The sequence below is a fragment of the Trichomycterus rosablanca genome, chromosome 19 (genome assembly GCF_030014385.1).
Source record: "Trichomycterus rosablanca isolate fTriRos1 chromosome 19, fTriRos1.hap1, whole genome shotgun sequence".
Taxonomy (NCBI): Eukaryota; Metazoa; Chordata; class Actinopteri; order Siluriformes; family Trichomycteridae; genus Trichomycterus; species Trichomycterus rosablanca.
Window position 1 is genome coordinate 10,490,077 of NC_086006.1, and position 13,540 is coordinate 10,503,616.

The 13,540-nt window shown below is 38.7% G+C and overlaps 1 protein-coding gene across 1 annotated transcript; it reads left to right on the plus strand.

The window, feature by feature from the left end:
* Positions 1-1,858: 1,858 nt before the first annotated feature.
* LOC134333339 (transcription initiation factor TFIID subunit 8) lies at positions 1,859-13,468 on the plus strand. Its single transcript, XM_063015291.1, has 8 exons — positions 1,859-2,018; positions 2,369-2,528; positions 5,640-5,738; positions 7,397-7,459; positions 7,552-7,676; positions 7,764-7,911; positions 9,933-10,075; positions 12,979-13,468. The coding sequence occupies exons 1-8, from the start codon at positions 1,971-1,973 to the stop codon at positions 13,108-13,110; spliced, it is 918 nt and encodes a 305-aa protein (XP_062871361.1). The 5' UTR covers positions 1,859-1,970; the 3' UTR covers positions 13,111-13,468.
* The last annotated feature ends 72 nt before the right edge of the window (positions 13,469-13,540 follow it).

Below are 13,540 nucleotides of genomic sequence, written 5' to 3' on the forward strand. Positions count from 1 at the left end.
ATAATAATAATAATGATGATGATTGATAATAACAATGATAATAATAATAATAATAATAATTATAATAATTATAATTATTATTATAATAATTATAATAATTATAATAATAATGATAATAATAATGATGATAATGATAATAATAATAATATTAATGATAATAATAATAATAATAATAATAATGATTGATGATGATGATTGATAATAATAATAATAATAATGATAATAATAATAATAATGATAATAATATTAACAATAATGATATAATAATGATAATAATAATAATAATAATAATAATAATGATGATGATTGATGATGATGATCATAATAATAATAATAATAATAGTAATAATAATAATAATAATAATATGATTACAGTGTACAGAAGCATCTTAACTGCTAGTGGTCGGTCTAAATAAAATACCAAAACAATAATAGCATTTAAAAAGGAAGGGAATGTGTTAGGAGTAGGGCTGGCATGTCTCCAGAAAAGTGTAATCATTTTCTGAATGCCTAATGATGGGATGCTAAATCATTAATTAAATAGAAAATCTCTGTTTGATGGAGGATTTGCAGTCTGGAGTCTAGAACATTAATAAAGGATCAATGTTGTTTAAATCTGGCGAATGAAGAGGTTATCGATCCATGGGTAAATAATATTAGCAGCATGTATGGTGGAGATTACCACTCTGTAATATGGGAACTTAATCAGTGTGTACTTAATACTCTGTAAAAAGCCTTAAATTGTGTCTTACCATGCTCATACCATATGTGGCTTATCAGACTGTTACTTTCTTCAAACCCCAATTTGGAAAACTATTTTGTAAAATTCAGTAAGAAGAAGAATCTGTGATTTGTTGATTCTGTTGAATCCTTATTCAAGTGACAAAAGTAGAAACAAAAGATTTCCAATATTTGTAAATAGAAACAAATTTAGAATTTGATGCCTGACACTACACAAAGTTGGGAGAGACAATAAATTAGTGTACAACATTTAGTTTATATTTACACTGATCAGCCATAACATTAAAACCACCTCCTTGTTTCTACACTCACTGTCCATTTTATCAGCTCCACTTACCATATAGAAGCACTTTGTAGTTGTACAATTACTGACTGTAGTCCATCTGTTTCTCTACATACTTTTTTAGCCTGCTTTTACCCTGTTCTTCAATGGTCAGGACCCCCACAGGACCACCACAGAGTAGGTATTATTTAGGTGGTGGATCATTCTCAGTACTGCAGTGACACTGACATGGTGGTGGTGTGTTAGTGTGTGTTGTGCTGGTATGAGTGGATAAGACACAGCAGTGCTGATGGATTTTTAAACACCTCACTGTCCCTGCAGGACTGAGAATAGTCCACCGACCAAAAATATCCAGCCAACAGCACCCTGTGGGCACCGTCCTGTGACCACTGATGAAGGTCTAGCAGATGACAAACTCAAACAGCAGCAATAGATGAGCGATCGGCTCTGACTTTTCATCTACAAGGTGGACCAACTACGTAGTTAGGAGTGTCTAATAGAGTGGACAGTGAGTGGACACGGTGTTTAAAAACTCCAGCAGCGCTGCTGTGCCTGATCCACTCATACCAGCACAACACACACTAACACACCACCACAAAGGGTGAAAGCAGCCTAAAACAGTATGTAGAGAAACAGATGGACTACAGTCAGTAATTGTAGAACTACAAAGTGCTTCTATATGGTAAGTGGAGTTGATAAAATGGACAAATATAAACACACAAAAGACATACCGTCATGACAGTGTTTTCTTCCCCAAATAAATGAGACGCTTAACTGTGTGGGACTTTTATTGCATATGCTTCTTTTTGTCAAACGCTATGGTACTTTTATTATGAATTTAACATAAACGAACCTGGTTGCAGTCCCTACCTAGCTCTCTGTGGAATAAACACACAATGCTTTAGTTAATATAATTATTTGTGTATTTCTAACAGTCAGTGCAGTAATGGCGGATCCTGCGGTGATGACCGGTGGTGTTCTTAACACCGCAATGGTAATAATGATATAACGCTAGCTTATAGCTTGTTAGCAGTTTAGGCTAACTAGCTTACTAGCGAGCTATGATATTATGTAGTAAAATTATATAATTAGGAATTATATGTGTGTATATCTATTGTATATTATATGTATGTCAAATGTGTGTTTTGTTTACATTTTAATAAGCGAAAGCCGTACATATTCAATTATCCGACAAGGTGCGAATTCTTTTTTGTGCTAAGCTAAGAAGCTAGATAGCAGCAGCAAGTTCTAGAAAAGTGTTTACAAATGCACGCGTAAACTAGCTGTTAACCTGGTAAGAAATTAGTAATTTTTGTTAAATATGTGAATTATGTTTTTAAACAGCGGTCAAGCGGTAATAAGGCGTCGAGCAGCCCGGCGGAAAACTATAACCTGGCTCGGCGGCGCACTCTGCAGGTGGTGGTCAGTTCCTTACTGACTGAATGCGGTTTCGACAGCGCTGAGAAAGCAGTGGTGGAAACCTTAACAGAAATGATGCAGAGCTGTAAGTTACCTTATAAACCTGTTTAAATCATATTAAAATGTATGAAACATGTACATACGGACACATTAAACGAGGTAATCTATAAAGGTACTGGACTAGTAATCAAAAGGTTGCCAGGTTGCCACTGTTGGACCCTTGAGCAAGGCCCCTAACCCTCAGTTGCTTGGACAATATACTGTCACAGCACTGCAAGTCGCTTTGGATAAAAGCGTTGTCGAAAGGTCGAAAATGTAAATGTACTGTAATCAAGGTCAACAACAAGTTGGGAGGTGTGTAGAATAAAGTACACATTCATGCAGTTTTTATAGACAAATATTATCAGATAAATGGGAATATAGGGCTTCAGGATTTGACACGTCACCCTGGCTGGTCATCTTGCCTACAGAACTATTACGAGTATTGAAATCACTATAAAGAATTATACAGTGGTACCTTGTAACTCGACGTCCCCTAAACTCAAAATCTTTGAAACTCCACACCTTTTGTCAAGATATTTGTACCCTTAAACTCGACGTGTGTGCGACTGCTGCTTTTTTCAGCGCTCATCAGAGTGCGAATACGAGACGAATCTGCATTTGTATGGAATAACGGTCAGATTTATCCTGAAAGCGTCCACATGTATCTGTGTTCAGCTGGATTTTCGTCCTGTTTCACTTTTAAACTTGTGTTACAGGTCGAGGTTCAGAGAAATTGTGAGAATCAGCTTTTCCGAAAGAGTCTAAAATGCTTATCGTTAAAAAAAAGCGCAGTGCGACTTAATGTATTAAAAGAACGACATAGAGCCGCTCAGGTGGCGCAGCGGTAAAAAGAAACGCGCTGCAACCAGGGCTGGATTCTGAGAGCGTGGTATCGAATCAAGCCTTGCTTTACCGGTTCGAAGCTGAGTGGCTATATGAGCAACGATTGGCCGGTTGCTCATGTGGGGGGTGGGACAAAGAACCGGATGTGGGTCTCTCTCTGTCAGAATGCGATTGCGTTCTCTGCCGGCTGATTGGAGGTGCTTACACAGAGATGGGAGAGGGTACCCTTAGGGTGTGTCTCTCTGCATGCAACGCTAGGTGGCGCCAAACTCGTCAATGTGTGGGTGGCAAAGATGCATCTGGCTGCTGCTCGTGTTTCGGAGGGGATACGGGTTAGCTTCAATCACCTCCGTCAGGGCAGGGTTCGGCATAGACAGAGAGGAAGCACGATGCTAATTGAACAATTGGATGCGCTAAAAGGGGAGAAAAAGGGGTTAAAAAAATTTTTTTTCTTAATTATTACTGCTCATAAGTTCTCTCCACTAATTAAGAAGCATAAGGAAACAATAAAGAAGTAAAGGTAGAGTGCAGGTTTTATTGTATTTTTTATTGATTTTTAACTGTTTTTAATTGTATTTCAGTTTTTTTATATTATATTTGTGTTATTTTCAATGTCTATGTGTCAAAAACAACCCCATTATTTTACATTTGCCTAAAATATATGCAGTTCTATGGGACCATGGAACACATTAACAGGTTTTCCATACATCCTTATGGGAAAAAATAACTTAACTCTTTTAAACTCCGTTTCCAGAACTAATTGACGTTGAGTTTCAAGGTACCACTGTATCACCTTGATATGGGGAAATATAATTGTCACTTGAACAATGCAAAAAAAATTACAATTTCATGATGCATAAACCACTACAGTGACAGTAATTTACATGTACTGTACCTTGATTGAGGATAATGGCTATACCTGGTATTTATCGAGTTGTTGAAGAAAGTGGTAAATAAAAATATACACACATCAATGCATTGTGTTGATTTTCTGGGACCTGCACAAACTTGAGAAGATGCCTCTTTGGATACATGAATATGTCCACATTTGGTAACTCCAACTGTTGGGGTGTGATTCCCATGGTGCAGTGTCAGAAATATCTGGTTTTAAATCACATTCTATACTGCTGTCACCATCTATCGCCTATCCATAAATCAGTATTGGCCAACACGGAGACACATTTGGTAGAGGGGGTGACATAACACATAAACCATTAACGGTTTAAGAAGGGACAAGCCACAAACCGCCAATGTTGTATGGCAACCAAGAGTCTATGATGCAAAAGGAAACAAAGGTTATGACATCTGATATTGACCAACAGGGGGACTAAAGTGGTTAAATAGTGTCGAGGTAAAACCAGGCCAAGATAAATCTTTTGGTAAAGCCATTTTTGTTGATGTGGAAGTATGCTTTGTGTCATTGTCTAGCTAAAAGGTGAGATTCCTCTTCAGCTTTTTAGTGGAGGCCGAGGGTTTTGTGCCAGAATTGACTAATATTTGGAACTGTTCATTAGGGATGTACCGATGCACCACAAGACAGTAAAAAATCGATTCACATGTGTAACGATTCAAATCAGTTTACATGTATAATGAATCGATATTCACTTTAAACAGCAGAGGGCACTGGCACTGTTCACCTCGCCTGGTTGACATCACTACAGGGTTGCCAGGTTCGGAATTTTCCAGCCAAATGTATTTATGTGAGGATACTTTCTTTATTTGTATTATTCATTTATTTATTTAATGTGGGATTTATTTCATTTCAGTTTGTTTTTTTTTACACAAAAAGGGAAATGTGCAGCATTGTTTTGCATAGTTTGTACCTACCTCAGAAATAAAAGGGCATTCATTATTTAGATAAATAAAATATAAGCACAAATACAGTATTTTATTTATTTTTTTAAAGAGAAATAATAAAAGGAAACTTTAATAATTTGTCTTCAATTTCATTTTGTTTAAAAATCAGGAAAAAATTGTATCGTGAACCCAGTATGCATCGCATCGTGGGTAGTGTGTATCGTTGCATCCCTACCTTTACCATATTTCCATGTTTTGGAGCTGCTCTGACCCAGTCGACATCAACTTCAAGAACTGACTGTTCATTTTCTGCCAAATATATCCCACCCCTTGGCAGGTGCAACTATATCAAGATAATCAATGCTAGATATCAGTATAACTAAACTGATGTTTACAATAATTCAGTTGACAATGTAATATAATGACATTCACAATTTCCAGCTGTGTCTTTTTTTTCTTTTTTTTTTTAAATTGGGACATGGCAGATATAACTGCTGCTATATCTGTTTGGCAGATATAACTGAAGTTGGACGTTGTGCAAAAGCAAACTGTGAGCATACAGCCAGAAGTAGCCCAACACTCTCAGATGTGGTCATTACCCTGGTAGAAATGGGTAAGTAGCACTTCTTCTAATCAGCTAATGAGTTTTTTTCCTTTTTAACCAGTGCAGTTATTCTGTTTTTTTTTCTTTATATATGTAATTGTTTGTTTATTTTTGTTTTGACCAATTTCTGGATAAGTGTTTTTTGTAAAATGACATTGTGTGGAATGTAATAAAAACAAGAAACTGTGATTTGTTAGCTCTCTTATATCTTTATTTAATTGAGCAAGGTAAAAAATAAAAACTTTAAATGTTTTGGCTGACCGACTTGATGTTATTTTTTAAATATAAACAAATTTTGAGTTTGATGCCTGCAACACACATTAAAAAAATAAGTTGGGACAGGGTTACACTAAAAGTTACAAAATATTCAAGCTACACTGTTTCAAATGTGAATTGGTAACAGGTGAGAGCCGCATTATTGGGTATAAAACACTCAGTCTTTGCGAGCAAAGATGGGTCATGGCTCACCATTTCATTCCAAACTTCATGAAATAATTGACAATCATTTGAAAAAAGAACATTTTGACACAAGACGTGTCCCTCAGGCCACAGCCCAGCAACACAACTGCTGAAACAAAGGGCGATTGGGTCAGTTTGCCCGTGTCTGTTGGTCATTGCACACTTCAGCTAAAATTTGCTCTAAATGTTCTTGTTTGTCTTCATTTTTTGGTGTCTAACTTTTTAGAATAAAGAACAATTCTTAATGCAAGCTTGCAAATAATTTGTTTCACCATCTACTGTACATAATATTGTAAAAAGGATTTTTTTACAGTAGTGCCTGGCCTACCAAAATCTTATCAAGAAAGTAAAAAAAAAAAACGATTTTACCAGTTGAAAAAAGAAAACAAACTGATGCTAACCAAGTGACACCTAAGGACTGGTTTCAGATTTAATAAACACATCAAAGCCTAATAATTCTGTGAACTGTAAGGTCAATATACTTTGAGCATATAAAAAAGGATACGGTGCTGCCTCCTGGGCTAAGCAAATTGCAGTAGTTGACAGAATCATGAACTTTGCTGCCAGAAAAGCCTAAAGGAGAATGTCTGAAAAGCTCAAGCATAATTGAGTATAGCAACAAGACAACAATTGAATTGTTGTCAATCCTTTAAAAACATAACATTTCTTATTGCAAGCTTGCAAGTAATGTAGGTATTCACCAAATACTGTACGTAATATAGTAAAATCTTTCTTTTTTTTAACAGTAATCTCATCAAGGAAGTAAAAAAAGAATGATTTCACCAGTTTGGGACAGTGGTAGCCTAGTGGGTAGAGCTTTGGGCTATCAACCGGAAGAGTGGCGGTTCAAATCCAGGCTCTGCTATGCAGCCACTGTTGGGTCCTTGAGCAAGGCCCTGCGCTCTGACCCCAGCTTCCAAACAAGCTGGCATATGTGAAGAAAGAATTTCATTGTACTGTACATCTGTATATGTATATATGACAAATAAAGGATATCTTATCTTTAAAAGAAAATCAAGGGCCTAGTTAAAGTCTAGACTTGAACTTATTGATTTACTGTGGCAGTTCTTACTTAAAAGCTGTGGTTGTAATCCTATAAAGCCAATTAATTGTAACCAGTAAACACCTGCCAACCATAAAACATCAACTAAATTCATTTATTTATTTTTAGATGTATCATTAATGGTTTCTCTGTTAAACTTTCTCAGGTTTTAATGTTGACTCACTCCCATTGTACGCCAAAAGATCACAGAGAATGGTCATAACTGCACGTAAGTCTTAAATGCTTCTAAAAGCTGCAACATATATCTGATTAAATCCTTCCTCTCCGAGCTCTAAGTCTTTATTCTTCTTTTTTTTATAGCTCCAGTGACAAATCCACCTGTGATTCCTAAATCTCTAATGGCTGGCCAGAAGCGCACCCACCCTGCTTACATCCCCAGCCATTTCCCAGATTTTCCAGACCCTCATACGTACATCAAAACCCCAGTAAGACTCGCCAAAAATGACTGGGATTTTAAGTGTATAGTGAAAATACTGACATGTTCAACATGCATGACCCTTTTTTTTCTACAGACCTTTCGTGAGCCTGTGTCAGACTACCAGGTGCTGCGTGAGAAGGCAGCTTCACAAAGACGGGACGTTGAGAGAGCTCTGACACGGTTTATGGCCAAGACTGGGGAGACACAAAGCCTTTTTAAGGATGATCTGACTGCGTTTCCATGTAATAGCTTTACACCATGCATAAATCTATCCATATCAAAAGTGTTTAGGTAGAAATCTGAAGGGAACGACTGTGTGGTTTTGTTTGTTTAGCTGTTTACACTCCTGGTGCTGGGTTACAAACTAAGCTTCAAAAAAGGTTTTACTGTCAATATTGCAGTACAGTGGAACCTCGGTTCTTTAACGTCTCTTATCTTGAGCAATTCTGTTCTCAACCAAAAGAGAACAAAGAGAAAAGTGTCTCTGTTGACAACCGTACACTCGGTTCTTGACCAGTCGGCCACACGTACGACACAAGACGTGTCCCTCAGGCCACAACCCAGCAACACATGCTAAAACAAACGGTGAATGGGTCAGTTTGCCAATGTCTGTTGGTCACTGCACACTACCACTAAAATTTGCTCTAAACGTTCTTGGTTTTTCTTCAATTTCATATGAACCCACGATATAAAGACAAGATACAATGAGCAGATTCAAACACAATACCGATCGTGCCGTAAAATGGCACAGATGTGTTAAATATGGCGTTAAAATCTAAATAAATAAATACTTGGTTTTTATTTGTCTAACTTTTTTTAATTAAATTATACACTGCATTTATACGTTGTCCCAAAATTCAGACCAAAGAATGTGGTCTGTCCTGGCTAAGTCCCAGTCATGCATTCAGTCAGTTGTACAAGCTTCTTAAAACATTGTATCATTTTTCTGATTTTCATTAAAAACATGTGTAATCATGTGTGATTCTACCAACCCTAAAAGGAAAGCAGTGAGAGTGACAATTTAACTGAAAAAGAACTCACTGGAACTTCAAGTCAAGTTCATTTGTTTCATGTACATTTATTGGTTTTATATGTATTAAGTCTCATTAGATTTAAATAAGTGATCTGCTGCTCAGGTGGCGCAATGGTAAAAACACACGCTAGCACACCAGAGCTGGGATCTCGAATACATCGTATCGAATCTCGGCTCTGCCATCCGTCAGGGCTGAGCGGCCACATGAACAACGATTGGCCTGTTGTTCATATAGGGGTGGGGTAGCAGTAAGCCGGATAGGGTCTTCTCATAACTGATGCAACTATGACCTCTGCTGGCTGCACAGGGGTGGGGAAAGAGTGCGTTGATCAGGGTGTGTCTCTCTGTACACAGGGCTGATCCGCATTAGCACTCGCCTAGTGCAGGTGAAAAGAAGCATACGGCTGCTGCCTACGTGTCTGAGGGGGCGTGAGATAGCTTCGTTCTCCTCAGATCAGAGCGGGGATCGGCATTAGTGGAGAAGAAGCATGATGCAATCGGGGACGAGCTAAAAGTTGGGAGAAAATGCATAACAAAATACAAAAAAATAAGCGATCATCTAGGGCCTAGGACAGATTCATTGGGTTACATTTTGATAGCCGGAACGTATAAATAATTCTGCTGCAGTGGTTGGCGGAGTAGAACTAGAGAAAGAAATTATGAGACACTAAGTCCTACCTTGCTGTAAATTTGCTATGCTCGACAAACATGAACTTATGTTGACACACCTAGTAACTAGACAATTTAGCTAATTAAGCAACACCCAGAGTGTAAACAGTAACTTGGGTTAAAACGTCCAAGCAGGTGCATACTAGTTTATCAGGATTCATTTATTTAATTTATTTATTTGGCTGCTCCAGTATTTAGGGGTTGCTACAGCGGATCTAGTCCACATAGCATATTGGCACAGTGTTAAGCCTGGATGCGACCCTCCTGTTTCTATACAGCTTGGGACTGGAACTGACAGCACACTGACAATTTCACCTAACATGGCTAGGCTTTTTAGGCCATCCCCTCCTTCTGACATTAGATAATCGTGTCCGTAGCATCACAGATTCTAACCCTGGATTCCTGGATCTCAGTGGTAGAGGCCTAGCCTACATCCAGGCACATCTAAGCACCCTATGTAATTTACTGTATTTAATTTATTGTATTCACATTAGCAGTGAGTTCTGCTAAAACATGTTAAATTGATCAAAAGAGGTATCTTATTTTTCCTTGTCTCCACAGTGATAGCAGCACAGCTGAGCTCGATCCCCTATTTAAGTGCGCTTTTGCCTTCTGAGCTGGAGCTGCAGGCACTAGAGGAGACCGATTCATCTGAGCAGGATGACCAGACAGACTCAGAAAACAATGCCAACCACATCATGAACGTAAGAGAACCATCTCTGGCGAGTCTCATCCACCAGAGTCTCATACAGCATAATTTAGTCCACTACATCTATATCACCGTACGTTAAGACCGGCAGCAAAGCGACGCGACGAACAACCTGTTGTCATTTATTTTCAATTGAAGCTGGCAATAGGAGGCAGAGCGAACGTTGGCGACGCAAAGCGGGTGGAGTTTGCGACTCACAAATGTTTAACTTTATGCACATTAGGAGTAAAGCAATGTGCCAATTATTAATTAATTTATCACTGTATGCTTTAATTTTAAATAGAAAATTAGATATAGAAGGAAAACACATGGTCACAGTGTGGTCACAAACGTACACTTATAGACAGAACAAACACAGTTTTCTTGTCATTGACTGCACAGACAGTGATTGAACAGGGTTGTAATTTATAGATGAGCAATTTCCATGCAGGATCTGTGATCAAATTGTTTTTTCTAGATTATCTTAAGCAGATTCTAGCCATGACATTTTCAGTAAACAATGGCAGCCAAATGCCCACAGATGATGACGCTTCCGGTGTAAAGAAGAAGAAGAGATCCTTTATTTGTCATATATACAGGTGTACAGTACAATGAAATTCTTTCTTCGCATATTCCAGCTTGTTTGGAAGTTGGGGTCAGAGCGCAGGGTCAGCCATCGTACGGCGCCCCTGGAGCAGACAGACAGGGTTAAGGGCCTTGCTCAAGGACCCAACAGTGGCTGCATAGCAGAGCCTGGATTTGAACCACCAATCTCCCGGTTGATAGCCCAAACCTCTACCCACTAGGCTACCACTGTCCCTAAACACAGGGAGATGAGCGATTCGGGCAACAAGAGGCAAAAAAATGTTGCCTGTCTGAAAGTAGGATCAGACAGCAACCTTCCTCCACACTACTGACCATAGCATCTGTGTTACTATAGCAACCAAGTTACCACAGAAGCAAAATTTTCATACTGTTTAAACTAACAAAATCACTTTTTGGTCACTGTTATTTGCTGTACAGACACTCGGTCAGTACAACAGATTTGAGAAACGAGTAGAGGAAACAAAGCCTGAATGATTTATGGTATTGGGCTGTACTAAAATACTGTATCAGTGGTAGATGGTAAACAGCTAATAAGAGGCTTTTTTTTTTGGTTCGAGCTCACTGTTAAGCTGCGACTTTCCGACAGCATACTACACTTGTTTTGTAAATGAAACATGGGACAGATCATTAGCTGGTCAGTTAGACATCCATTATAAGGGCTGGATATAGGTGGAACATGTCAACATATTATATTTACTGTTATAAGTCATGGATCAGGGTGGGTGATTTAGAGCAGCACATTAACATTCCTTATGTTTTTGGTAGTTCTGCCCACAACCCATGTTTATGTGCAGTGCCACCCAACACAGCACTGTAGATCTTTTTTATTATCTGTATTATCAGATAAGTATTATCTGTGCAGTAACTTGGGCAGTCCAGGCCCTATAGACCAGGCCCAAACACATCCTCTATGGGCCGCTCAGGTGGCGCAACGGTAAAAACACACGCTGGAACCAGAGCTGGATCTCGAATACGTCGTATCGAATCTCAGCTCTGCCTGCCTGCTAGGCTGAGCGGCCACACGAACAACGATTGGACTGTTGTTCAGATATGGGTGGGATTAAGCCGGATAGGGTCTCTCTCATAACTAATGCAATTATGACTTCTGCTGGCTGAAAAGAGTGCTCTCAGGGTGTGTCTCTCCGTACACAGTGCTGAGCTGCATTGCACTCGTCAAAGTGTAGGTGATGAGATGCATACGGCATGCTGCTCACGTGTCGGAGGGGGTGTGGGTTAGCTTCGTTCTCCTCAATCAGCAGGGATCTGCATTGGTGGAGAGGAAGCATGACGCAATCGTCATAAAAATATATGAAAATATAAAAATATATTAAATAAAAAACATATCCTCTATGCATGCCAGAAGATAAACAACACCAAAATAAAATTCTACAAGGAAATATTCACCTTCAAGGAAGTCCCCTCCTGGATTCTTACAAGCATAATAATAATAATAATAATAAGTTACACTTATATAGCACCTTTCACAAAACCCTTTACATACAAAAACTAACAATCACACAGAAATAGAGATGAAGGAAGAGAGTTCCAGAGCGAAGGGGCAGCAACACTAAAAGATCGACCGCCTATAGTACTCAGCCTGAACCTGGGAACTTCCAGGATCCAGCATCTGACGACCTTAAATTCCGGAATGGAGTGTAGCACTTAAGAAGGTCTGACAATAAACCACGAAGTGCCTTAAATGTGAGAAGCAAAATTTATATTGTATACGCTTATTAATGGGCAGCCAATGAAGTCGAAAGCATGCACCAGTGTCTCAGCCGCCCTAGAGGACAATAGAGGGCGGATACGAGCAATATTACGAAGATGGAAGAAAGCAGAACGACTGGATAGAGATTTTATGTATGGTTCAAAAGACAGAAGAGAATCAAATAGAACACCAAGATTGCGTACGGTGACTGAAGGTTTTACGTTGATGTCATTTATAGGAAGAACCAAGTTAGAAAGAGAGTGCCAGTGAACAGAAACTCTGTATTGTGTATTCAATAGTCGAAAGTTTGCTCGAGAGGCCAAGAGGGAGAATGCCAAGTAGATGATAAATAGGAGAGGTCCAAGGACGGAACCCTGAGGGACTTAATTACACCATACAAGTCTACAGCCTCACAGGAACCCAAACAACACCATAATCCCTATAAAGTCTTTTCATGAATTCCTATAAATAAACAAATCCACCCCTGCCATTATACTATCCATAGCAACACAAGTGTGGTTTAATGTGCATGTTGAATTTTTACTGTACATGTATCACTGTTCTGCATGATTATCTTTTTTTATTTTTTTATTTTAACCTTCTAGGATGATGCAGGAGCCGACAAGGAGAACGCTGTACTCCCACCAGGTGGTGGCTTAAAATCCAACGAGGAGAACATGATCGACAACCCCTATCTACGACCAGTCAAGAAGCCGAAAGTAAGGCGAAAAAAATGAAGTACATGAGAGGACTCGTACGCAATGAAACAAGACTGGATACAGATGTTCTGGTGCTCATGGGTCACACTGTGCCTTTAAAGAGGACGAATTTTGCTGTCATGTTATCGACCCGCAGATCCACTGGCACAGTTGCAGCACTGAACTACTGGTTTTAATCCTCTCGAGCCTGATTGACTCAAACGCAGTTCACATCAGAGTTAAATATTTAACAGTTTGTTCATTAGACTTTTTATACACCACGCTTTGTTTTGATATTCACTATGCTCAAACAATTTGCTTTTGATCTCTTTTTGTCATGTATGAATGACTGAATCAAAAATCGATTCAAATAAATGTTTTTATTTTCCCCACCAGACTGTTTACTATCTATTCTAAAAAGTTTTGCCCTCCATTAATGCACTATATTGCCAAAAGTAGTGTTCCAATC